Here is a 26,379-nt window from a genome sequence, read left to right as displayed (position 1 = left end):
GGGAGAGGAGGCGTGGGATCGTTTTGTCACTAGAAATCAAAGGATACTTCATCATTACCCTGTTTTGTTCTTTTATTAAAAAAAAGACAAACATGGCATTGTCAGCATAGTCTAATGGTTGTCCTTCTGACTGATTAACAGGAATTTAAGTATTTGTTTTTTATTCTATGTTTTTGTCTTTCTGTATTTTTAATTTTCAAAAGAAGTAGTCAGCTAAGTCGAGAGGGGTGGGGAAAGGTGTGGGAGGGGCCCTGGGTGCACCGGTGAAGGGACCCAAGACGAGGTGACACATTTCGAGAACTGCAGTCTGTGGCCTGACAGAGGCAGAAGCCAGATCCCTAGGAGCTGAGGGGGGGAGGGCAGTAAGAGGGAAGACAGTGAGGAGAGAAGCAGTATCTTCCTGATGTGCAGAAGAAGGAAGACTTAAGAGGGTGGCATGTAGAGAAGAGGCAGGGTTTGAAGCGGCTGCTCCAGTGAGGTGTTCACGGGAAATTCTGGGAGCTGGATGGCGCGCATCAACAAATTAAAAGCTTGGAGGGGCCCTACAGTAAGGAATCCTTTTAAACTCTGTTTAATCTTCTGTCTCCAAACTTAATTGACCTACAAACCTTGGGAAACTCTGGACAAGAACATATGCCGTGTGGGAAGAGAACAGGTTCTTGTGGTACGTAGGTTTACAGGTTATGAAGAGCTCATAATTGTACACCATAGTAATGGGTTTTTTTTTTTAAATTTAATTCTGTGGATATTGCAGACTTCTAGAAGGATTTGAAGCAGGAGAGTGACATAATTATTGCTGTGTTTGAGACTCTCCTTCTGCTGAAAATATGTTTGCTCTAACTGCCTGTACTGTGGTGGATTGGGGTCTTTGGTGAGAGCCTCCTTTATGGAAAGGGAATATTACATCTGTCAAGCTACCTTCTCTTGCTCTTTAAAAAAACACAGCAGGACTTTAAACCTGGCCCTCAATGTCCTTTAGTGATGGGCAGAATCATGCTTTTCTTAATTTTACCTACGTGACAGTTCCTTTTCCCTTTTAGTTTCTCATCTGAGTCCTGAGTGTGAGCTTTATTGTTGAGGGGAAGTTTCAGAGCTCACTGGAAGGAGCTGTATGATGCCTGGGCACTAAGAATGAAAGTGGTTTTGCCTTTATTTGACCTTTAAAGTTGTCATGACCTAATTTAGGAAAGTCCTGTAAAATGTGTCTAGGAATTGATTTATTCTTCACACTTTATGTACCATTTCTGTGCATCAAGATATGGTTATGGCTAGGGTAGTCAGGATAGAACTATAGGTGTTTTCTCCCATCGTTCATTAAAAAAAAAAAAGAGAGAGAGAAAAGCTTGTTTCCAAGTGTTAATGTTATTTGAGAGATTTTTAAACTGAGGGATGATAGAATGAAATTATCTAAAATTAAGTAAAAACTTGTAAGACCAATATTATTAATCTCCTATCTTTTGAAGAGATTCCTAGGAAATTCCCCTTTTACCAACTAGAAAAATATTTAGGTTCCCAGAGAATGATGAAACAAAGGAGTATTTGAAACTGCAAGTTTCAGTTTCCCAGAGCATTTGTCCCTTTTGTCAAAGCACTTCCTTTTCTGGGCTCTTGCTTGGGCTCTCCTTTTACTGTCATTAGGGGAAGACCAATTTCCCACATCTCTGGCTAGTGAAGAATTCCAATTTTTTTCTGATGTCCTGGTATAAAGCCTTGGCCTTTCTTCCTGGCATTGGAGCACCTTAGATTTTGAACCAGGGCTTGTGTACAAGCATGTGGCCATCCAGCACCATTTCCTGAGACTCTCCAGTGGGCCAGGCCTCTGTGCAAGAGATAAACTTGACACAGAGATAAACTTTTGCTTCGCCTTGGGTTTCGTGAGTCAGACCTGGAATCAGACACGGAATCAGATGATTCCAGTATAAGCCCCCTTGATGGGAGTAAGTACAGGAGGCCTGGGGAGTGGTGGTTAAGAAGACTTGGATTTGAGGATTTCCACTTTAGACCAAGATAGGGTAACAGGGACTAATTTACCTTCCTGTCTGAAACAATAAAAAAATGGACAAAAACATGCAACACCGGTCATTAGTTAGTGAAGGACAGTGATCTCTTGAGAGGTAAGCATGAGGGTTTTTCCCTCTTGACACCAAATATGCATTTTTTTTTCCCAGCACTACCTCCCCAGTTCTCTGGACACCAACTTGAGTGTCCAAGAACTCAGTTCAGTTCTGACACTACCTACCTGGAGTTAGAGTCAGATCCCACCAGTGAGGGGCTTAGTCCCACAAGACTGCCCCTACTTACGATGCCAGTCTCAAGTCCTGGGCCACCCATACTTCTGACTGGCTATAAATCAGGGTTCTCATGATGCCCTCCTCAGGTTCAATACATTGGTAGAATGGCTCATGGAACTCAGGAAGACACTTCACTTGCATTTGCTGGTTTACTATAAAGGATACAACTCAAGAACAGCCATATGGATAAGATGCATGGGGCAGGGGTGGTTTGGAGCCTCCGTGCCCTCTCTGGGTGTTCTACCCTCCTAGCACCTGGATGTGTTCACCATCCCGGAAGCTCTCCAGATCTCAACATTTAGGGATTTTTTTAATGGGGGTTTTATCACGTAGTCATGATTGATTAAATCATTGGCCGTTGGTGATTAGCTCAGTCTCCTCTGCCCAGAGTTGTGGGATGGGGCCGAAAGTTCCAGGCATGTAATCAAGGCTTGGTCTTTCTGGCAGCCAGCCCCCATCCTGAAATTGTTTAGGGACCTGCCAAGAGTCATCTCATTAGAACAAAAGACATGCCTATCACCTTATCACTTAGGAAATTTCAAGTGTTTTAGGAGCTCTGTGCCAGGAACCAGGGACAAAGAGCAAGTATCTTTCTTTCTTTCTTTTTTTTTTTTTTTAACATCTTTATTGGGGTATAATTGCTTTACAATGGTGTGTTAGTTTCTGCTTTATAACAAAGTGAATCAGCTATACATATGTCCCCATATCTCCTCCCTCTTGCGTCTCCCTCCCTCCCACCTGCAAGTATCTTTCTTATACCACAGGGAGAATTGGGTTGCGCCCTACAGTTGCCTCCGCTCACTGCTGTGAGAGCACTTTCAGACCATGGCACAGGGGAAACCAGGCAGAGCTAGACAGACACTCTGAGTTGAGATGGAGCTGAGAGTTCAAGGAGATGAAAGCAGCTAGGGTTTGTAGGACAGAGAACTGTACTGGAAAAGAGAGATGCACAGAGAGAAAAGTAGAGATCTGTAGAGTGCCCCTCCACCCCCATCAAGGATCCAGCTGAGAACAGATCAGCACGGGAACTACCTGAGGCTGAGGAAAGAACCAGTTGAAAGAAAGAATTAGGGAAACAATGTGGCATGTTCACACGGGGCTGGGAATAGTGCCTATTGCAGGCCCAAAATGGCTTCCCTGGTGAATTCTACCAAACATTCAAGGAAGAAGTAATACCAATTCCACCCTCACTCTTCCAGAAAATTGAAGAGAAGGGAACGCTTCCCAACTCATTCTGTTAGGCTTGTGTTATCCTGATACTAAAACCAAAGACATCGCAAGGAGAGAAGACTAAAGACCAAGATCCCTCATGAATGTAGATGCTAAAATTCTAAACACAGTTTTTGTCAATCTCATTCAGCAATATATAAAAAGGCTGATGTAATATGACCAAGTGGGGTTTACCCCAAGAATGCAGGGTTGGTTTAGCATTTGAAAATTAATCAATGTAATTCACCACATTAACAAACTAAAAAAGCAAAACCATATGATCATCTCAGTAGGTGCAGAAGAAGCATTTGACAAAATCCAACACCTACCCTGGCATGATGAAGCAGAAGTTTCTTACAGAAAATGAAAGCGATCCTCAGGAGCAGGGTGTAAGCAAGATAAACAGGACCTCAGGCGTTAGAGCAGGAGAGAGGAATCAACAACTGTCTGCACAGAGTTGAAAAATCCAACATCTATTTCTGATTTAAAAAAAAAAAAACGGGCTTCCCTGGTGGCGCAGTGGTTGAGAGTCCGCCTGCCGATGCAGGGGACACGGGTTCGTGCCCCGGTCCAGGAAGATCCCACTTGCCACGGAGCGGCTAGGCCCATGAGCCATGGCCGCTGAGCCTGCGCGTCCGGAGCCTGTGCTCCGCAGCGGGAGAGGCCACAACAGTGAGAGGCCTGCGTACCGCAAAAAAAAAAAAACCCCTCAGCAAGTAGGAAAAGAAGGGAACTTCCTTAACCCAATATAGGGGATCTATATAAAACTACTGCTAACATATTTAATTGTGAGAAACTGAATACTTTTCCCCTAATATCAGGAGCAAGACAGGAACGTCCATTCTCATCATTTCTGTTCACCATTGTACTAGAGGTTCTAGCCAGTGCACTCAGGCAAGGGAAAAAAAAAACCCACATTGGAAAGGAAGACGTAAAAGTGTCTATTCACAGACATGATCATCGTAGAAAATGTGATGGAATCTTTGAAAAAGCTACTAGAACTAATAAGTGGGTTTAGTAAAGTTGCAGGATACAAGATATACAAAAATCAGTTGCATTTCTGTATGTTAGCAGTGAATCATCAGAAACTGAAAAATTTTTTAAAGCACCATTTATAATAGCATCAAAAATATGAAGTACTTAGGAATAAATCTGACAAAAATTTGTAAGGTCTGTAAACTGAAAACCACAAAATATTGCTGAGAGAAATTAAGGAAGATCTAAATAGATGGAGAGACATGCCATGTTCATGGGCTGGAAAATTCAGTATCGCTAAGATATCAGTTTTCCCCAAATGATATATAGATTCAACTCAGTTTCAGTCAAATTGAAACCACTAGGTGGCGTTTCAGGGAGGTCTCCGAGGAGCTCCGGTGCTTTATGTCTCAGTGCAGAAAGAATTCAGTGAGAGGCAAAGTGATAGATAAGAAGTGATTTATTAGAATAGGACGCTTGTGAGGTTACAAGCAGCCGACGGGCAAGAGGGTGCCGTGTGCCGAGAACTTAGTGGGCCACAGTTTTATAATCAAAGGAAAAGTGGGGAGGGGGTAAAGGCCACCCTCTTCCTCATTCTAGAGTAGAGGTCAGGCTTCCATCATCAGCTCCTCCTACAGGTTGGCCGGGGGAGTTTTCTTGTCCCTACTTGGTCAAGCCAGGACTGTCGTGGCACTATGGAAATGAGCAAAAAGGCGGTAACATATGCTAAAAATGCTAAATCATCTCAGGTTTTGGTATAATGTCACCTTTTCCTTATATTTTTGTTTTTAGTACATGCAGAGGAGTGTGTCCGAGGAATCATTAACTTACTGAGTCAGGATATGGGTAGGATGTGGGTCTCATGCCACCATTGTTTTATTGTTTTGGGGTGTGTCTCATACTTCTGTTGCATGGTTTTGTTGCTAAGCAAGTCTGCTTTCTTGAGTCATCATTAACTTCCAGAGGTCGCCAATACTTTTTTCTTTACTTACAATCCCCTAGCGGGATGAACTGTTTAATTATAGTAAGTCCCCTACATACAAACGAGTTCCATTCCAAGAGCGCGTTCTTAAGTCCAGTTTGTTCGTAAGTCCAGCAAAGTTAGCCTAGGTACACAACTAACACAATCGGCTATATAGTACTGTACTGTAATAGGTTTGTAATACTTTTCACAAAAATAATACATAAAAAACAAACAAAAAATAAAGAAAACATTTATAATCTTACAGTACAGTACCTTGCAAAGTACAGCGGTGCAGTACAACACCTGCCACACAGGCGCTGGCGTTGAGTGAACAGGCAAGAAGAGTTACTGACTGGAGGAGGGAGAGGAGGTGGGAGACGGTAGAGCTGAAGGATCGTCAGCAATAGGAGATGGAGGGCAGGCTGCAATGTCACTCATGCCTGACGCTGATGGCACAGGGTCTGGTTCCTTGCTGGGTTCAATTCTATCTACCCTCCTGAAAAACCGATCCAGTGATGTCTGGGTAGTAGGTCCTTTTTTCTTGTCATAGATGACATGGTAGCACTGGATTTCGTTCTGAACGGCTGCTGAACCTTCGTGTACCGTGAAGTCTGACTCCCAAGAGAGTTGGCAAGTAGTTATGGGAAGATTCATTAGTTCAATTTCCTAAAAACAAAACAAACATGGAAGCCTGAATTTTGAAGCCTTCGAAGGAGGCCCACGTCCCCTTGGAAAGTAGGTATTCCTGATGATGTTGTCGGGGAATGGTGTTGCCCAGCTCGGGGTCTGAGGGGGCCCTGAACCTGAACCTGACTCTGGGTTGGAATGTGTGTCATTGATCATGTGGTTTTACTGGGCAGAAGCAGAAAGTTGCCACAGCCCACAGTTTCATAGCAACGAGTCTTTCAGAGTTACCCGCCTTGTTAAACTATTTTGGGGCTGGTCTTTCTGGTTCTGTTTGGTTGAACAAGTTGGGTTTTAGGGGATCATTGGGTCCAGCCTCCTCGTCTTACAAAGCAGGAAGCAGAAACCCCTGGGAGTCTGGTGTGCTGTGTAGCCCCTTCTCACACAATGACTCTGGGCCCCAGCACTGCCCAGTGCTGCCTTCTGAGTCAGTGCGCGATTCTTTGAGGGCCTGCCTTGCCTGAAGCTCCTAGGGTTTTTAAATTTATTGATTGATTGATTGATTGATTGATTGATTGATTGCGGTACGCGGGCCTCTCACTGTTGTGGCCTCTCCCGTTGCGGAGCACAGGCTCCGGACACGCAGGCTCAGCGGCCATGGCTCATGGGCCCAGCGGCTCTGCGGCATGTGGGATCTTCCCAGACCGGGGCATGAACCTGTGTCCCCTGCATCGGCAGGCGGACTCTCAACCACTGCGCCACCAGGGAAGCCCTAAATTAATTTTTTTAATTTGAAGTAGTTCCAAACTCACAGAAGAGTTGTAAGAATAGTACAAAGAACTTTTTCCCCCCTGAATCATTTAAGAGTAGGTTACCAATCTGAAATTCCATCACCCCTACATTCTTTAGGGTGTGTTTCCTTCTAGCAAAGACATTCTCCTGAATAACCGCAGGATAACCATTAAATCTGACATTAACATTGATCCATCACTATCATCTAGTCCACAGACCCCATTGGTGTTTCTCCAGTTGTCCCAATATTGTCTTTTTTAGCAAAGGATCCACCCCAGAGTCATGTGTCACATTTAGTTGTCACATACAATTTGTCCTCAGGACAAATTAGGTAGAATATCTGAAATCTTAGATTAAAAAATTAAGACTTAACATTATTTCAGCGAGCAGAATAAGTAATATGACATTCAGGCAAAACACCAGTGAACTGAAGTGCATGTACCAAAAATAGATTAGGGAACACAGTGTCAGAGGAACATTATGGATGATAGATATTTTCCGTTCTTGTCAAACCTCTCATCTGCCCTCATCCTAGCTTTGTTTTCCTCCTGCGGATTTACATGACCGCATCTGCGCTGTTGTCTCTGCAGGCCTCAGGGCTCAGACTCATCGTTGGGTGGCACGTGTTAGTGGTGAGGCAGTGATGCTGTCCACCTTTCAGTTTAGTATTCTATCCTGTATCTGCAGTCACGTTTATACGCACCTTCTCTTTCCAAGGAGGACTCAGCGATGATTAGATGCTGGCTCCAAATAAGTTTTCCTCCTGCTTTTAATGATTTCATTGTCCATTTCTGCCCTTTGGCCGTGATGAACAGTTAATAAGCATACCGCTGTCAGCCTGCTTGCCTTTTCAGTTAATCAAGGGGGATTAGGCTTGTGACCATAACTGAAAAGTGGCATAAAATTAGCATGAAAAGTAACATCTCAAACGCAACTTGATGAATTTTTCAACATACAGAATTTCATAACAGGCAGTTGTGATGTGCTCAGACCAGAGTCTTTGGGTTCTGGAAGCTCTGCAGCCACGAGGAAACAAACTCTTGTGGCTTTCACATCTCTGGCTCTTGAAGGACTCACTGGGTCCAAGTTCCAGCCGGCCCTTGATGACTGCGGCGCAGGAACCCAGCGGGGAGATGGTCCCCAGCAGTCCTTCTAGGCCAGTGCGGATCTGCTGAGCCGGGGCCTCTGTGTGCTCCACGCTCTCCCAAAGCGTGGCCTTCATTTGCTCCAGGAAGTGTTTCATACTGGCTCCCAGCCACAAGGGAGGGTGTGTGGGTGTGTGGGAGGGCTGGGAGTGGATTCTTCAGCAGGATTACCACACACTCCACTGGCAGGAATAGGGAAGCCATTTCTTGAAGACACAGGTTCAAATCAGGGACTTGGGAAAGTGTGTTTTTCTTCACTTTCTGAGTCTCTGCTTTCTGTTTTATAGAGGAGATCTTACCTACCTCATGGAAAAGTCATGAGTGTTAAACAGGAACTTAGGTGAAGTGCCTGGCACAGAGTACTTCCTGCTCCACGTCCAGTGCATGCGCCTTGCTGCCCCTTCCTTCCTGTATGTCCCTCCCCCTACCATCTACTCTCAGGTCCCGGGGCTGGGGGTGGGGGTGGGAACTCACCTCAGAAGATCCAGGATGTTGGTAAGTAGGGTGATAGGAATTGTTATGTAGACCATAGGCTGCATTTCTCGCGCTGGGATTTTCTCAGAAATACTCGTGGAGGGAGATCACGAGTGCAGGTGCTGAGTGGGGGTGTGAGTGACAGGAAGGCCAGCGCGGCTGAGAGTAGAGCGAGGGGGCACACGGGAGCCACTGGTGGCTTCCAGGTTGGCAGTGGTGGTGCGGGTATCTGGCTTCACCCTGGCTGCATGTGGAGGACGGGTGGGGGGCTAGGGTGGACGCTGGGAGGCTGGAGGAGGCTGTGTCGCACTCCAGGGGCGAGGCGCTGGGGACTCAGAGGAGGGCTGCAGTGAGCCGGACGAAAGCGGCCGGAGTCATCCTTCCGATGGCACCACAGGCCTGCCCGTGCCTTTCAGCCACCTTCCTCACCCCTGCCGGGAACGGGGTGCTGAGCCAAGTCCCACGTGTACAGAGTGTGGACATCAGTGAAGGCCACTCAGATGAGAACAGGCAATGGCTGTTTATTCAGAGCTTGCTCTGACAGGGGGACTTGTGTTTTGGAGACTTGCTGGCAGGCAGAGGAGTGGGAAAGCTGTATAGAGGAACAAAGGGAAGGCTTCAGCTGTGCCCTGATAGGAGGCCGTGGGCTCAGGAAGCTGGAGGCGGACAGTCTAGAAGCAGGACAGGCTGTGATTGGTTGCGGGAGCACACCTGGCTTTCTCAGGTTGGTCCTAAGTTGGAAGCAGGGACAGAAATTAGGGAAGCTGTCAGTTATTAATCAAGACCTGTTCATTTTTTTTTTTTAATATAGATTATTTTATTTATTTTTGGCCACTTTGGGTCTTCGTTGCTGTGCGCGGGCCTTCTCTAGTTGTGGCGAGCAGGGGCTGCTCTCCATTGTGGTGCGTGGGCTTCTCATTGCAGTGACTTCTCTTGTTGTGGAGCACAGGCTCTAGGCGTGTGGGCTTCAGTAGTTGGGGCACTCGGGCTCAGTAGTTGTGGCTCCCAGACTCTAGAGCACAGGCTCAGTAGTTGTGGTGCACGGGCTTAGTTGCTCCGTAGCATCTGGGATCTTCCCGGACCAGGGCTCGAACCCGTGTCCCCTGCATTGGCAGGCGGATTCTTAACCACTGCACCACCAGGGAAGCCCAAGACCTGGTCATTTTGAGCCAATTATTACAGAGCTTATGGCTGGCTTCCTGAGCTGGTTGCTAGAGATAGTGGTCTGACCTCCTACAGGTCTAACTTACAGGTAGCAGGCTGGCTTCCTGGGCTGGTTACACTAGGCGGTGGGTTGGTTCCCTGGGCTGGGTGCTGCAGATTGTGGATCAGAGCCCTGTTTCTATAATGTTTATTGTCCGTTTGTACATTCAGTCTCTCAGAAGAATGTGTGTGACACAGTCTGCTCCTTTGAGTTGTTTGCAGTCCAGCTTCTGAGAAACCACAACCGCTTATCCGGTGGGTCAGGGGACGGAGTGGCCTCTGCAGTCACCGTGTCTCTTTATGGCAGGGCTCCAGCCTACACCAGAATTTGAAAACTGGTGGTGTGTCATTGGGATCTAGCTTACAGTCAGAGCCCTGAGCTAATCTCCGTTGTCACAAGACGCTACCATTTTTCTCTTTTTTGATTCAGACTCCTGGGGGTTAAGGCAGCAAGTTATGTTGTTGAGTGTCGAAATATTTTTTTAACCGTTTATTATGGAGAAAGAAAGGTAGAGAGAATAATACAACGCAGCCTCATGTACACATCGTCACCCAGTTAAAATGATAACTCATGACTGATCTTGTTTTATCTGTGCTCCTGATTACTTACCCCCGTATCATTTTGACACAATTCTCAGACCTCATTGCATATCTGAGTAAGAATTTTTTTTTTAAATGAATGCTCAGGTCCTTTTGTCACTGTGCCAGACTGAAGGCCAGATGTTTGTTTTCTGACCTGGACTTTGTCACTTACCGGCCCTGTGGTCTTGGATAAGTCCTTACGCTCTCTGACCCTTGGTTTCCTCTTTTGGAAAACAGACTGTACCACATACTGGCTCCCCTTGGCGGTCGTTCGTGAGGGTCTGATGAGATCCTGAGGGAGCAGAACTTTAGCACGTAGTGATGTGACATACAGATGGAGAGAACTCTTTGTCTGATCTGTCTGCCGCATGAGAGACCGCTGTCCTTCTGTCCCTGCGCTTCCCAGCGCTGCTCACTAGCCGCACTGTGGAAGTGCCGTTGTCAGCTCACATACCTGAGTGTCGAGGGGACCATCTTCCCCAGGCAACTGAGGTGAAAGCCCTAGGCTGGGACGCAACCCCCCACACACCTCTCTGGCCCAGTGTGCCTGCCTGCCAGCCTCTCCCAGCCCAGGGGTCTGCTCTCGGGCCTGATGTGGCCTAGTGCCCACGTCTGGTCCAGGGCCTGGGCTGCCCCGTCCTCAGTGCTCAGGAGCACAGCCCGGCTGGCCCCAGCAGATGAGAGAGCTCTCATGGGGCACGTTGGCCCATAAGTGGTTTGGTCCCCTGGGGTCTTATTTTTTGCTATTATTTCCTCTGCCTAAAATAGTATTTCCTCTGCCTAAAAGTTTTCTATCTGTGGTGCCTGGTTTAGAACAAAACTATCTGTTGCTCAGAAGTTAGGGCGGCAGACTTCCTGCTGCCCAAGTATGCAGTGAACCCTGGGTTCCAGTAGGCTTCCGGGAAGCAGAGACTCTGATTAACAAGAAGAGGTTTGTTGGTTAAATTAAAATTTATTTTAAAAGAAGAGGAGGTAACAGTGGTGGCCAGAAAAAAACGACCTCTCAAAATGAATTGAACCAGCTCTCACTCCTCAGAGAAGTGTCCCGTTTGCTCAGTGCTACCCCAGCCAGTCCACTGCCCTGAGTCCCATTTTTTAATTGCCCCAACAGAAGAAGGGCATTTCCTGCTGAAGAAAGAGCTGTTCTGTCCTCTCCTGAGTCCTTGGCCTTTAGTTTAGCTCCTCCCGCAGCAGCTCATGTGGCCCCCGTGGCCTGGCTGAGTAGTCAGGGCTGGAGGAATGATGGATGTTGGCCGGGCACAGCCCCTGTACGTGGCCTTGGGGCACAGCCCTGTGGCGTCAGCACCGCCTCTGGCGTCTTTCCCAGGCACTGCTCAGATGCTTCCTGTCTTTCTGTATTGGCTGAGTCCCTCTTTGTGACCCTGAAGGCACAGTGCCAAGTTCTGGAGGAATGTAGGTGTGACCTTGGTGGGGTCTGGGGTAGGGAATGTTCCCAGAGGACACTTGCTCTGCTCCACAGAGGCTGTGTGGCTTCTTGCCCAGGAGCTTGGCCTGGGCTCCATTTCCAACGCTGGGCGAGTTGTTTAACCTCTGGTATGTAAAGGTGATAATAACAGCTCACCTTATGGAGTTAGTGTTCTTGCAGTGATGCAATGAGCCAAGCTAATGAGCAGTGCCCAGCACATCCTAAGGTGATGACAGCCCCACATTTACAGGCCTGTTGTGCTCAGCCCAACAGTAGCAGCCTCACCACACTCCGTAAGAAAGGCACAGGTACACCCTGCTTACATGGAGAGAGAACACAGGTGGCACCAAAGATCTACAGACCCTTGCTTGCTTCAGCCATGGTGCTAATCGTCCTGGTTAGGGTGTCTCTTTGCTCTCTGAGAAGAGGCAGCTGTGGTAGGTCCAGGGCCTTGTTCTTTACCTCTTATAGCTGGTCATCCCATGTTGCTGACTGCTGGTCATTGGTGTGGAGGGACCCAGCCTCTGATCCAGTTCTACCTGTAAAAACTTGGTATTTTGATACTTACCTGAAGCCTGTCTTTTTTTCTCAATTGGTTCGGGATCTGAAGGGAGGAGTAGGTTACTCGTTAGTTCTCTGAAGTCCCTTGAAGTGGTAGAACCAAGACTGGAAATAGTTGTCTCAGAATCATGTGATGTGGTCTTTATCTCACGCACGGCATCATGGCCGTGGACTCATAGGATATTGGGGCCAAATGGATCCTCGGACACTGCTTTAGGCCACTTTGTTCCTACAGATTTGCCAACTGTAGCTTTTCCACCATGGGCTCCAGGAAGAGGGGAGGGAGAGGGGGCAGAGCAGTGAAAATTAGCTGGTTTGAAGACTTGATTTTGGGAAGCACTGATCTGGTGTTACCTTGACACTTAACGGGCACATCAGGGATCTTGGTAGCAAGCAAGAGTTCCCAATTCTGGCCAACCTGAAAAGGAACGTATTGGGAGGCTGTTGGGAAAGGAACACACGGGACTGACCGTTGGCTGGTGGCCAGACTGGGGAATGGGCCAAAGCCCCAGGGCACCAGGCACAGGAAAGCACAGCAGCACCTCACGGCCAAAGTCACCCTCCCCCTGCAGCGACTGGGCTAGAACCACCTTCCGCCATCCCTTTGTCCCTTGCTCAGACTGAGAGGGTGTCTCACAGGCTGAGCACGGGTTCTGGCCCACTGTTGGCTGACCTGGGACCTGGCCCCTGCAGGTTCCTGCACTCTGGTTTTCTGCCTATGGGATTTGTTTTCCCACCAGAATCACACAGATGGGGTAAAGGAAGACTCTTTGGTAGAGTCTATTTAGGGAGTGGGGCAGCCAGAATTGGTACCTGGAACAAAGTGTGATGGGGAAGGAAGTGCTTGAGGACCGTGGGAGGACAGAGACAGAGCGCGGAACCCTGATCCTTTGTGGTCAGGGCAGGCCTGCACAGGAAGGGACGTGTCTGGGACGCCAGACGGTCAGAAGCCTGGCTGGTTGGAGCAGGCGTGGTGGAGAGAGGGTTGTGGGGAAGTGTTCTCGATGTGTGAGGTTGGATGTGAGGTGGCGGGTGGCCTTCAGGGATGAGAGAAACGGAGAGGCTGGCCTGGGGGCCCACAGAGGGGCGGGGCGGAACTGGGCTGGCCGTGCTGCTGCCTCTGTGGCCCCAAGAAGTCCAGTTAGGGTGGGGGTGTGGCTGAACAGGAGAGCAGCTTATTCCCAGGTAATGGTGCAGCGCAGGGCATCTGTGGGCAGCACAGGCAGGTCCGCCCAGCAGAGGGCTGTGGCTGAGCCCCCGAGAGGGCCGCTGTGCGCTGGAGCCCACGGGAGCCCCTGAGTAGGCGGCCGGCTGCTGCAAGGTCAGTGGTAGGAAGGGCTTTTTTTTTTTCTTAAATTGAGAACATTCATGTTTCTGAAAAGTGAGGCTGGACAGCAAACTGGAGGTGGTAGGAGAGGGGAAAGCTCAGGGCGGCTATTAGCTCATCTCCGTGCTGACAAGGAAAGTCCGAGGTAGCAGAATGCTTTTGATCTGCCCACAGAGTACGTTCTTCTGAACGACACCCAGGAGAGGCCTTTTCAGTGGAAAATGTGAATTGTTGCTTTCAGGGGGATGTGAGACTTGCCACTGCGTCACGTGGGACGGACGGGCTGGCTCCCGAAGCAGAGGCCCTGTTGGTGGGCAGGAGATGGTTCCTTGTGCCTGGGGGCCCCGCGCCTGAGTTTCCCAGGCTTGAGTCGGGTGCTTGCCGGGGGCCGAAGGGTCTCCAGCAAGCCGGGCGCGTGGCTCGTCCGTGGTAGCTGGCCCCACACACCGGGGCGAGATGCTTTGCATGGTGTGGGAGCGGAGGAAAGCACAGGAGCACTTCGTGCTGGGGCAGCAGAGAACAGCTCGTGGAAAAAAGTGCCCTGCAAGTTGGCTTTCGTAACTGGTCGATGGGAGTGAGGAGGAGGGCGCGTGAGCAGGGCACGGAGGCAGGAAATGTGACCGTGTTTCACTCCTCTGATCATGGTGTTTCAGCAGCTGTGGCCAGATTTCATCATCACGCTACCGTTAGGATTTTTGCCACGTCCGAGTACCACCTGTTTATTAATACGAATTTTTTCTTTAATTGCTTTCTTCCTCATCGTTTTTTGTTTTTTTGGTCACGCCACGTAGCTTGAGGGATCTTAATTCCCTGACCAGGGACTGAACCCGGGCCACGGCAGTGAAAGCTCAGAGTCCTGACCACTGGAGTGCCAGGGAATTCCCTAAATTGCTTTTTTTTCTTTTCTTTAACTTAAGCAACTTTAGTTGTAAAGGAAGATTAGATCCTGCCTGTGATTCACGTATTAGTATTTCTGTCCGGGTCTTTGTCTTTAGCTTTTCTGGGCCTCCTCAGCAGACGCCGTGCCTGTGTCACAGCTGCCGACTTTACGTGGCTGCAACCGCCATTGCCACCAGTGTGATCGTTTAGTTTTTTAAACTTTCATAATATTTAGCTATACAAGGAGCTTACAAGTACCTTTCTAAGAAGCCAAACAGATAAAGTTCAAGTGCCCTGGGATGACCTCCTCATTTTAGTTCCCTTCCTAGCAATGGCCTTGTTCATCAGTTTTGTGGGTAACCTTCCTGGCCTTTTTCCTGCATATTGTTTTGTTGGTTTTATTATTGTTTTTAACATAATGTTATATATTGTCTGTTTTCCCGCTATTTTTTTCTTACAGTGATTTTTCTAAGGCACAAATCTTTTGAAATTAATTATTTTAATAAGTGAAAACAGTAATACATACGTTTGGTTTAAAAAAGTCTCACAGTACAACAGGGTGATTCCAGGACCCAAGGCTGACCATGTCTCTCCTGTGCTTCCAGCTCTGAGAGGCTCCCATGTCCCACAGGAGGAAGGGCACACGCCCCCTAGCCCGTGGGGCCCTGGGCCATCTGCTTCCTGCTGCTGCCGCCGCAGCCCTGCCAGCCGTCCTTCTTTCCCCTGCCAGTCTGCTGTCCATCTACCCCAGCCCCCTGCGGTGCTCCCCGGGCTCTGTCCATACCCCCTCCTCTGACAGGCTGGTGGCCCTGGAGAGGGTGCTGCTGCCTTGTGCGTCACCAGGGGCAGCACGAGGTGGCTGGCATACAGGTCAGGGGCTGTGGCCGTGCTGTCAGGGCTCCCCACTGCTCGCTGTGCCTGGCAGTGTAACGCTGGGTGAGTGAGCCCCCCTCTGCAGGCAGGGTGGGTTCATTACTGCGTGAAAAGTGCTCAGATCAGGGCCTTCCCCGGGGTGGGTGCTCCGTGTGAGCTGCTGTTCTTACCCTGTCATCGTTATTCTTCACTGTCGCAGCCCCGGGCCAGCACAGGTGTGCCTGTGTTCGATGTGTGTTTGGATGTCGAATAAAGGGAGGAAGGATAGAGGTGGACCTGACGCGTGCATGAGGACAGGCAGGGGCAGAGGCTCTACGGAGGAGTCAGGCTGTGATGCCCACTGCACTGAGGTGCTGAGTGGGGACAGTGACAGGGCGGCAGGGAACTGGGGCTGGGGAGGAGGCCGAGGGCTGCCAGCCAAGACAGGAAGACCTCAGCAGGCTCAGATGCCATTTCCCAGGCGTTTGTACTTCACAGCGCTGTCTCTTTGCTCCAGGAAGAAAGAAGCCACAGGCGTTGGCGCTCACCCAACAGGACCAGGGCCTCCACCCATTTCTGGCTTTGCTGTCCCGTGTTCAGGGTGATGGCGGGGTTGAAACAAGCTGCACTTTTTTTGATGGAGCACCCTCCCCCTTTTTCGCTTTTGCCTGTTTATTTCCAGGCACTGCTACCGTAGAGAAGTTGGAGGACTTCATCAACAACATTAACAGTGTCTTGGAGTCTTTGTACATCGAGATAAAGAAAGGCGTCACGGAAGATGACGGGAGACCCATTTATGCGCTGGTGAGTGCAGACAGAGCCCCCTGGTGGATGTGTGAGGGACCGCGGTGGAGACAGCCCCGTGCCCTCCTTACTGGGGCGAATGCAGGTGCACCCGCCTCACCAAGGGCTTGGAGGGAGAAAGGGATAAGATGCCTTTTCATTTAGAACAAGACATAGAAGCTGGGAAAAGCAACAACGTGCATGGCCGCTAAGGACTGAGACATATTTGGGGCCTCCTGTTGTTTTCAGGTTTTCCCTCCCAGCTAGGGGAGGGGGTGAAATACAAACCCCCATCCTTGGCTCGGGAACCACCTTAGGCTGTCAAGGGAGATCAGGCTCCTACCCACCAGGCCCACACAGAAAGGGGCTCTAGCCCAGGGTTTCCCAAACGTTGTCCATGGAAGAAAGGGTTATAGAATCAAATAACATGGAAATGCTGGGTCAAATCGGTAAATCAGATTTATTTACTGCCAGACTTCCCAGTGCCTTTTGCATTTGAAGCTCCATTAGCATGCAGACAAGTTTCCTGAATTTATCTGAGTTTGGAAGATATCGCACGATCTTGGGAATTCTAAAATCTCTGAAAATTAGACATACTGACTGAGCTATAGGTTTAAGCCTGTAACATAAGACCGGTTACAAATTTATCCCTGTGGCCCACAGTACCGGGACACAGGTGCTCCGTGACTGGCAAGGCAGGGAGGGAGGCAGGGAGGGAGAGAGCGCCAACAAGTGAATTAACTGACAAGTGAAGGGCACAGCCTGACCCTCACGCTGACTTATTTTTTAGGTGAATCTTGCAACAACTTCAATTTCTAAAATGGCCTCAGATTTTGCAGAGAATGAGCTGGATCTGTTTAGAAAGGCTGTAAGTACAGTAACTCCCATTGCCCAGCAGCTGGGCTTCTTATAGGAATACCTGTCTTTCACTGGAAATGGAAACTGCAATCTTAGAGGGTCACCACTGCTGCCCGAGAAAGCCCTTTGCAGGGGGATGTCACCAAGCGCCTCGCCCAGAATTCACAGCTGCCAGGCGATTGCTGGTTGCCACGGCTGCCTAGGAAAGAAAGGCTGGTCCGGGTTTGACCCCAGCTGGGGTTTGACCCCAGCTGGTTGAGCAGCAGTGGGCCTCCTGGGTGTGTGATGCAGGTGAGCAGGTGTCACTGCCTGGTACTGTGGCAGCATCGCCTGGGAGCTTTTGCTAGAAAGGCTGAATCCCAGCCCCCACCCAGGCTGCTGAATGTGACCCTGCATTGTAAGAAGGTGCCCCCGACCCGTTTGCACAGGCACATTTGTGAAGCGCTGCTCTGCCTGCCTGGCTTTGGAGTTGTTCCCCCAGCCACCTTGTCACGCACCTGGCTGAGCACCCGGTCAAGACAGTGGTTCTCAGCTCTGGATGCAACGTAATAACTGGGGAGGTAAAAACAACGCAGACGTTCTGGCCTCAGGTCTGTCGAGTCCAAGTCTCTGAGGACTGACCGAGTCCTAGAATCATTCCTTCCTAAGTCTCCCCTGGGGACGATCAGCAGCCAGGGTTGAGAACTGGGCTCTAAGATGCCAGACACACCTGTGTGTGCAGGAAAGCTGTCTTCCCAGTGGCTGTGCCCTGCTGTGGGCAGAAGTGTTAGGGCAGTTGGCGGCCGGCCGGCCGGTCTCTCGCGGCCCTGGGTCCACAGTGCTTCTGCAGCTCCCGAGCGTGCTCTCGCGGCCCACCCTGCTCTCCTGCCCTTCCCGACTCCAGCCTGCCACTCAGACCAGCCCTGATGGCCTGCCCACCTTTGAGTAGGAGGGGTGCTGCCCCGTTTCCTTATTCATTCATTCCTCAGCTTCTCCATCTTCAGGGAGGTGAAGTGACCCTTCTTGATTTGGGGGGGCATTAAGGTCATTCATTTGGGATGGTGTTACAGGAGGGACTTTTGGGTCAAAACTGTTTATGGCTTTGGATGCATATTATTAAGTTATTTTCCTGAAGAGTCCTGCAGTTCTGTCTGTGATAGGAATAGTATAACTGCACCCCTGCCAGAATTGGTATTATTGCTTGAAAGTTGTTTGTGCCAGTTTAATAGATGAATGTGGTATCTGTTTCTTCCAGTTGGAACTGATTATTGACTCAGAAACTGGCTTTGCATCTTCCACAAATATTTTGAACCTGGTTGATCAGCTTAAGGGCAAGAAGATGAGGAAGAAGGAAGCCGAGCATGTTCTGCAGAAGTTCGTACAAAACAAATGGCTGATTGAGGTACTTCGTGCCGTGGATTTTCCAGCTTGGCTCACTTTTTAGAATGAATCACAGTTTTTCCTCCAAAACCATATTGTATCTAACGGACGTCTGTTGAGCCAGGCCCGTTTGGGTCCCTTCTCTGCTTTGAGGCCCACAGTGACCCTGCGAGGAGGACTGGAACCTCCTGTTCACTCACGTGACCCGGGGGAGCCCCAGCTGGAAGCGGCAGAGCCGTGGGCCCCAGACTCTGCTCCCAGACAGGCCACGTAGTGTGGCGCGCAGGAGCACGGCGCTGGCGTCAGCCCTGGGCCTGAACCCTGGTGGCGCGGGTGCCCCCGCGTTCCTGTGGGGGTGGCGTGCGCCCCTGGGGGCGTGGCGAGCGGGGCGAGCCGCCGTGTTGGTGCCAGTGCTGGGCCCTCCCGGAAATCGCCATCCCCGTCCTGGTTATCGTTGCCAGCGTCATGTTACCCAGGGCCAGCGCTGTGGGGTTCTTTCACTTAGATGGTGGCCCTTAAACAGCAAAGGGGACGTGTAGATAAGCGTTTGGAGAGGAGCTGTAGGAATCTGAGAGGTTCAAGTTTCTCGACGCCCCGTGTCTAATTCTGTTGGCTGGAGCAGTCAGATGTTTCAGTTCTTTTTCCACAAACGCACCACCGTTTACAAGAAATGCGAGTCAGACAGGCTCAGCGCTGCCTCGTGCACCACAGTCCTGCCCCTCGGGGGCCTGTGTTTGGGCAGGACGTGCCAAGACAGTCCCTTAACTTCCTCATTTGGTGGGAGGCCGCTGCTGTGGTGACATGATGCTTCACTTCCTTTTGGGGTGGAGCTCACCTCTGGAGTCCTGGCGACAGTGTTCTGAGTTACTGATCTCAGAGGGTGGGCGGGCCCTGGTAGCCTGACCAGAAACGTTCAGTGCCTGAGGTACTTGCCTGATGGGAGGAAATGTCTGAAGAGGCCACGGCCGCGAGGGCGGGGCGAGGGGGAGCTGCCAGCATCTCTGGGCGTGTCTGCGCAGCACGTGCTTGGGTCCTCGCAGCCGCCCTGTGAGGGCGGGGAGCCCCTTAGCTCTGTTTTGTAGCTGAACCCACTGCAGCTCTGTGATCTGGGTGAAGTCCCACACCCGGCAAGTGGCAGAGCCACGTTCAGGCCCCAGCTTGGGTGACTGCAGGTCCCCATCAATTGCTTTGTCACAGTTCTTCTTCCTCTCTGGGGTGGATTTGGCGATACGGAATGTTCTCGGGCAGCTCGGGTCATAACTGACCATGCTGTGTCCTCGGGCCAGGCTTTCTAAGGCTGGGGACTGTGACCTCATCGTTGTACTTCATCACTCCTGGAGGTACTACTTCCTGAATGGCAACCGGGTGGGTAGATGAAGTTCCAGGGGAACAGCATTTATCTAAAACTCACCCCCAAAATAATACAAGAAATCCTCGTAGATTAGGAAATAGCAGTATTCATACGGGACTGTGTGGGTACGAACACCCGTCGTATCCCCCGAAGCTCGCCCTCTGCTGCCTAGGCGCAGCCTCTGTGCCCGGCTCTGGGCCCCAGGGTGGTCATGTGTGTCTCGCACATGCAGGTGCTGTCCCACCACGGTGCAGGGCTGTGCGCCCAACTTTACCGGCACTGATGCTTTGCTGCCCAGAGCAGGGACGACAGAAGGAAAGGACGCCTCTGGGGTCCGCTGGACTTGCCTTGGGCCCTGCCTCCTGTGCTCTCTGCTTCTTCCTCAGTGAAGTGGAGGTGCTGGTGCGTCCTTCCAGGGCTGGGGGTTCCCTGAGCGCTGGCCTCCGCAGCCCCGACGGCCTCCGGGGACCCCCTGTGCTGACTGACCCCTCCAGCCTCGTGTGGACAAAGGAACAGACCCGGGAGGAGGGGGAGGGCATGGTGGTGAGACACCCCTAGGGTCCTCCTCTGGCCTTGCCAGTATCTCTGGCGGCGGCTTCTCGCCTCTGAGCCTGTTTCCCGTCTGAAGGATGAGCACGGTGGTGGCACGCAGGTGTTTGTGTAGTGAGGGCGGAGTGCTTTCTGAAGTGGTCGGCATGGGCGTGGCGGTGAGTTCTGTGGCACTTTTCGAGGAACAGCTGAGGGGCTGCGAGGTGAGTGCTGGCCAGTTCCCCGACCAGTCTTCCTGGGGCAGCACCTTGACCGGAGGGACCATGTCTGAGTCTTAGCCTCTCAGAAACGGGACTTTCCTCAGAAGCCACGCTGCGGGGGAATGTCACCTGGCGGCACTTTTTTACGAAAGTACCTGGAGAGCCCTGCCCGGTACCCTGCGCCCGGTACCCTGCGCAAGGCTCCGTCCGCCCTGGCCTTGCACAGGGTACGGAGGTGCTGAGGCACCTGTGCAGCCCCTCAGGGGGCCCCGGAGTAGGGAGTGGTCAGGGTCAGCAGGCGAGCCCCAAGATATGGAGGAGGCCTCAGAGAAAGCACGGATCCTTGGAGCTTGGGTGTCTGCTGGCAGCTGCATCTCTGCACACACCCTAGGGACCAGTCCCCACCGCAGGATCCCAGCTCAAAGGATGGCTGTGAGGCCTGGGAGATAACCTGGGTTTGGGTCTTCCTTGGAAATCCAGGGCAGGCCGCCTGTCCCAGTGACGCGGCCCCGAGGATGAGTGGGGTCATGAACAGTGAGCACTGGGCAGTCTCAGGCCGCTAGAAGATGTTTAGTAACTGCAACTCGAGCCTGACTCTGAACTTGAACTTGCTCACCCCAGCCTCGGGCGTTCCTCCTTGGGATCGATGCAAGGGTCGATGCAACTCTTCCCTTAGACGTTTATCACAGCACTGCCGAGCGCTGGGCCTCGCATCACGTGCTGGGGACACAGAGTGAGCAAAACTGGGCCGGCCCACGGTCTGGGGAGGGAGCCAGAGGTCAGCCCCGCATCTCACTGAAGTAGAGTTACAGATAGAGAGGAAACAGGGTTTTATGACAGCGCTAACAGAGGAACCTTCCCTCTGCAGAGGAAGTGACACTCAGCTGAAGGCTGGATAGAAGGCACCTGGACTGGGGGTGGGGACCATGGTCCAGGGCAGAAGGAGCAGCCTGTGCCCGAGTGGGCATGGTGGGCGCAAGGAGCTGCGGCTGGGCGCTCTGGAAGAGGGGACAAGGTGCGCCTGGAGGTGGGCAGTAAGGGGTTTGGTTCTTCAGCCTAAGAACGGCGGAGCATCACAGGGCTGGGCCTCGCAGAGCTCAGGTCGCTGGACAGGGTTGCAGAGGGGCAAGGGTGGGCCCAGAGGGCAGTTAGGAGGGTGAGGGTGGCCGTGGAGATGGAGCGTTGTTACGGACTGGGGAGCTTTTGAGAAGGTAGCAGCCACAGGACCCAGGGCAGCCTGGGAGGCCCGCCCTCCCGTGCCCAGCACCTGAGGGGCACAGAGCTCCTGTCCGCTTCCTGGCTGGCCCGACAGCCTGCGGCACGGGACACCAGTGCCTCGTGCCGGGCCCCCGTCCACTTGTTTGAGTCCCTGGGCTGTGTCCTGCCTGCCCGCCCTGCTCTCCACGGTCAGCGCTCCTGCTCTCTGACTGCGCCCATTTGCTGTGTCTCCCTCTGGGTGGTGGCCCGCCTACCACTGGAGGCCCAGAGTGAATGCACTTCCTGGCTGGCTTACGGTGGGGAGGGGGTGTGAAGTGGGCCCCGCTCGTTGCAGGCGTCAGGTGGAGAAGAGCGGAGACACGAAAGAGTGCTGGGCTGACCCAGCAGCCGCAGGTTCCGGTAGTGGCTTCTCCTGAGGCCTGCAATGTCGGCCTGCCCACCGGCCCCACCGGCCCTCCAGCGCCCTTTGCCCAGGAGCCCCACCGGCAGCTCCTCCTCCCCCAGCGCGGGCAGCGGAGAGGAACGAACACGGTTAAGAGGTTCATCTCCTGCTTCACTAGTCGGCTTTCATGAATAAACGTCCGTGGGCCTCTGTGACCCCTGCCTCTGCCCTGTGAGCTGGCCGTAGGGTAGTTACCGCAGCCAGGTTTTCTGTACGTCCTGGCTTTCCACCGTGTCTGGTTGGGGGAACCGGGAGGCCCTACCAGCCATGCCACCCAGCCATGCCGGGGGCCTCCCTGGACCGTCTCCAGCGTTGCCCGTAAAGTGGCGCGGCTGGAAGTGATCACGGATGGTCCCCTCGGAGGCTCCAGGCAGCAGGGCTGGGGGCACCTGCTGTGCTGCTCCCTGGGGGTGGGGCTGGGGGGCTCTGGGGAGGAGAGGAGGAAGTGGGCGCTTGGGTAGGGGGTGGAGTTCATGCTGTGGGATCACTGCCTCCCTTTCCCGGCCTCTGTCCTCATCTGGGGGGCTGGGCAGGCCTCACACGTGGGGCTGCCGTGCAAGATCCATGATTCCGTGAAGGCACAAGGAAGGCGCCAAGAAGATGCGGGGGCGGGGGTCCTTGCCTCGGTTTCCTTTTAGGTCTTACCTAAGTTTTCCCCACTAGAGGCTCTGCAAGAGGCCGGCGTGGATGCCTGTTGACTGGGGTTGGTGAAAGCCTGTGCGGCGAGGGGCGTGTGGCCCTCTCCCCGTTTCTGGGCCTCGGGCCATGGGAGCAGAGATACAGGGTGGGAAGAGGGCCAGGTGTGCCAGTTTCGTAAAAGATGCCTCTTCCTGTTGTGTCCCTGCAGAAGGAAGGGGAGTTCACCCTGCACGGCCGGGCCATCCTGGAGATGGAGCAGTACATCCGGGAGACGTACCCCGACGCCGTGAAGGTCTGCACCATCTGTCACAGCCTCCTCATCCAGGTACCACAGGGCCGGGGGCGGGCACTTTCTAGAAGGCCCCAGGCCTTCCTCCAGCATGAGCAGAAGATGGGCGTCTCCGCAGAAGTGTCTGAGGATGAGCACACGAAGGCCCGCCTCTCCTCCCTGGTCCCTCTGTTCTCGTCCCAGGGCTCTTTCTACTTTTTTCCAGATAAGGCTCTCAGAGGTCTTCTGTGTGGTCCATATTATCTCAGCAGCTGTGTGGTGAACACCGTTCTGTCTCAACCATGGTTTCCCTGTCATCTGTTTTCCCCTGTGTACTTTGTAGGGCTGCAGAGCAGAGCAGCTGGACCGGTGCTGGATGTTTGTGTTTCCTTTTTATCTTTTTGCGATCGTCACCTACACCGGGATAGGCCTCTTTGCACGTCCATCCTTGGGCACCTGGTGGTTTTCTTGGGTTGAATTCCTGGGAGTGGAGTTTCTGGAACAGAGTGCACACACGACTGTTGAAAGCTTTGCTCCACGTTGCTAAAGTGCCTTCTGCAAAGCGGCCGTCCTCACGCCCACTGCAGGACCCACACGTGCTGGGAGCCTGGGACTAGCCTTGCTGCTCCAAGGGCCTGGCCTGCCGCCCTCGCTGCCGCGCTCCGGCCTTTGGAGCCTTGAGCTTCCTCCCCGTGTGCTCATTCATCAGATTCTTTACTAAAACTCACTGCACTAAGTTAGACTTACGGGTTGTTCTTATTATTAATCTGGGGCCTAGAAGACAAAAATACTGAGCCTGCGGGACGTTTTCCTTGCAGTTTCCTGAAGGTTTATGAACACGGCGGGCTCCACAGCCATCACCTTTCTCATTTCAGGGTCAAAGCTGCGAGACCTGTGGAATCAGGATGCACTTGCCTTGTGTGGCCAAGTACTTCCAGTCCCATTCGGAGCCGCGCTGCCCCCATTGTAACGACTACTGGCCCCACGAGATACCAGGTTCGTGTCCCTAAGCCGCTGTCTCCTCCTGGCCTCTGGGCGGCTGGGCTGCGAGCGTGCCCGAGTTGTGGTGCATGGCCCTGAGGGGCCACGGGGGGCAGGGAGGCAAGGTGCGCCAACAGAGCCGCCACGTGTGCGCAGGACCCGAGCTGCACATGCTGAAGCAGCTTCTGCTGTAAGCTGAGGCCAGCTTTTGCTTGCCCTGTTCCACAGGGCTCCCTAGACCCTGGTAGACATCCTGAGGCATGTGAGGGTCTGGTGTAGACGAGGCTCTCTCCCTGGCAGCTGTCTCGGGAGGGGAGGTATAAGCGGTGTCCCCAGCTCCCTGTTTATCTGTCAACTGGGACTAATTCTGCCTTCCTGGAGAGTAGAATGTTCCATAGGACAGAGTCCTTGGCACACAGCCGTGGCTGTGGATGGCAGCCGGCCGCACTGTTCACAGTATTTTCTGGCTTTTCTGCGTACAGAAGTCTTTGACCCCGAGAAGGAGAGGGAGGCCAGCATCTCCAAATCGAACAAAAGGTCCTTGTGATCCAGGCAGCACTAGCCGGCCACCGCCTTCAGGGCAGTGACCGGCACGCCCCGTTTGGAAGAGAGGCATCAGTTTCGTGTTTCACGTGATTCACCTCCCTTATCTTTTACATTCACTTGTTAACAGGTTTGGAATAAACTTACTAAGCAGCCACCTCGGCCTCGTCTGTGGTTGGGTGCCCCCCTTTCCTGGAGCTCACTGAGAGTTGGGAGCCCCCCGGCTTGGGCTCCGGAGTGAGGCTGGCAGAGCTCCTCCCGCCCAGCACCGTCCGAGGCCACTTGCTCAGGGCGGCTTTGCCTTCGGTCCCCAGCTGTGGTCACCCATCCCACCCACACTGGCCGGCCCGACTTGGGCTTGTGGGGGCCTTGGCCCCCCCGACGCCCCCCGGGCTGCACCCTCCTTGGCCCAAGACGCACCAGCCTGAACGGCATCACCCACCGGCTCCAGGCTTCTCCCGCGGAGTCACCTTCCCACCGTGCCAGGCGGCCTGGCACGACCCTGCTGACTGCCCTTGCCCGCGGGCCTGGGCCACGCGATGGGGCCCCATGTACCGCAGCCCCTCTCGCCTCCTACCTTCCAGGGCATGGCATTTCTTTCTGTCCCTGAACGAACCATCGTGTTCCTCACCGCCAGGCCTCTGCACACGCGTCTCCCCCGCCTGCCTGCCCTCCCCTCGTGGGTCCCGCCCTTGCGGGCAACACCTGTCCACCCTTTAGATCTTAGTTAGGCTGCCACCACCTCCACTCCAGTCCCCCACCTCCCCGCGTGTCTCTGACCATCACACTTGCCGCACTATTTTGACTCCCTGTCTCGCCTCCCTTCCACCCCAGAATCAATCAGGACCCCTTCAGTCATGACAGCAAACCCAACTCAGAGTGGCTTAAACAAGGAAGGACTTGGCCAGAGGGGGTCCTTTAGGAGAGGCTTGACTTAGTGGTTCCAGTGATGTCACCAGGCATCCTATTTCTCTCTCTGCCCTGTTATCATGAGTGTTGGCCTCACGCTGGCGCCTAAAACACGGTCTTCCAGCAAATCCAGCCTCTTTCTTCAGGGTAGCAAAATGGCTTCCATACTTGCAGGCCTCGCTCACCCAGGCCCCGCCGTCAGGAGGAAGAGGGCGGGCCTCATTTAGGGGCTCCCCCATCCCAGCAAACATCCAATCTGGATACCTGTGGGGGAGGGTGGGATAGTCCAATGGGCACTCTCGGCCTGGGCCACCTCTGAGCCGTGAGTAGGGCAGCCCCTCCCGAGCCACGTGGCTGAGGAGGAGGTTCTCTAAGCAAATTGAAGACGCTGTTACCAGGGAGAGAGGGAATGAATGTGGGCGCCCAAAGGGTGGGGTGTCCTCCACCCGTGCGGCAAGGACCCTCTGCCCGATTCACTTGCATCAACCCACTGTGGGGCGGGACCCGGGTCCGGCCTGGGCCCTGAGGCCCACCCCCAGGCAGCGAGAGGCGCTCAGCTGTGCGCCGGCCGGGCCCCTGGGCCAGCCTTCTGAAGGCAAACACAAGCCTGGGTGAAGCCCTGCGGGAGCCCCGACTGGCGGGCGGGCGGGTGGGCGCAGCTGTGCCACCGAAACCAGCCCCAGCCAGCTTACCCAGAAAGGGGTTTCTTGGGAGGGTCTGAGAAAACATGGACCCTGGGCTCGGGGATTCCGGCGGGGAAGACCCACTCCCGGTCACGGTGGGGACTGCAGCCACTGCACAGCAGCTCCAGCTGTTCTGTTCGTCCTCCCAGTGCGCCCTCAAGATGCAGGTGCAGGAAGGGCTCCGGGTTGACACACCCTCCAAGGCTGCATTCCCGGGAGGAAGGGCATCCTCCACAATGCTGTTCCAGACAAGGGCGAATGGAGGCCAGGGCCCAAAAGCAGAGCAGCACGC

The 26,379-nt window shown here is 52.9% G+C and overlaps 1 protein-coding gene across 1 annotated transcript in view; it reads left to right on the top strand.

Annotated features, from left to right (window-relative positions):
• NSMCE1 (NSE1 homolog, SMC5-SMC6 complex component) overlaps window positions 1–24,671 on the top strand; it is a 31,304-nt gene extending 6,633 nt beyond the window's left edge. The window contains exons 3-8 of the mRNA XM_079943850.1: window positions 15,987–16,108; window positions 16,878–16,955; window positions 18,180–18,326; window positions 22,912–23,028; window positions 23,847–23,967; window positions 24,435–24,671. Coding sequence (XP_079799976.1) covers window positions 15,987–16,108; window positions 16,878–16,955; window positions 18,180–18,326; window positions 22,912–23,028; window positions 23,847–23,967; window positions 24,435–24,499 — 650 coding nt within the window. The 3' untranslated portion in view covers window positions 24,500–24,671. The remainder of the gene's footprint in view (window positions 1–15,986; window positions 16,109–16,877; window positions 16,956–18,179; window positions 18,327–22,911; window positions 23,029–23,846; window positions 23,968–24,434) is intronic.
• The last annotated feature ends 1,708 nt before the right edge of the window (window positions 24,672–26,379 follow it).

This window comes from Stenella coeruleoalba (genome assembly GCF_951394435.1).
Source record: "Stenella coeruleoalba genome assembly, chromosome: 15".
Taxonomy (NCBI): domain Eukaryota; kingdom Metazoa; phylum Chordata; class Mammalia; order Artiodactyla; family Delphinidae; genus Stenella; species Stenella coeruleoalba.
Note: the sequence above shows the minus strand (reverse complement) of the source record. Positions and strands in the feature narration are given on the sequence as shown.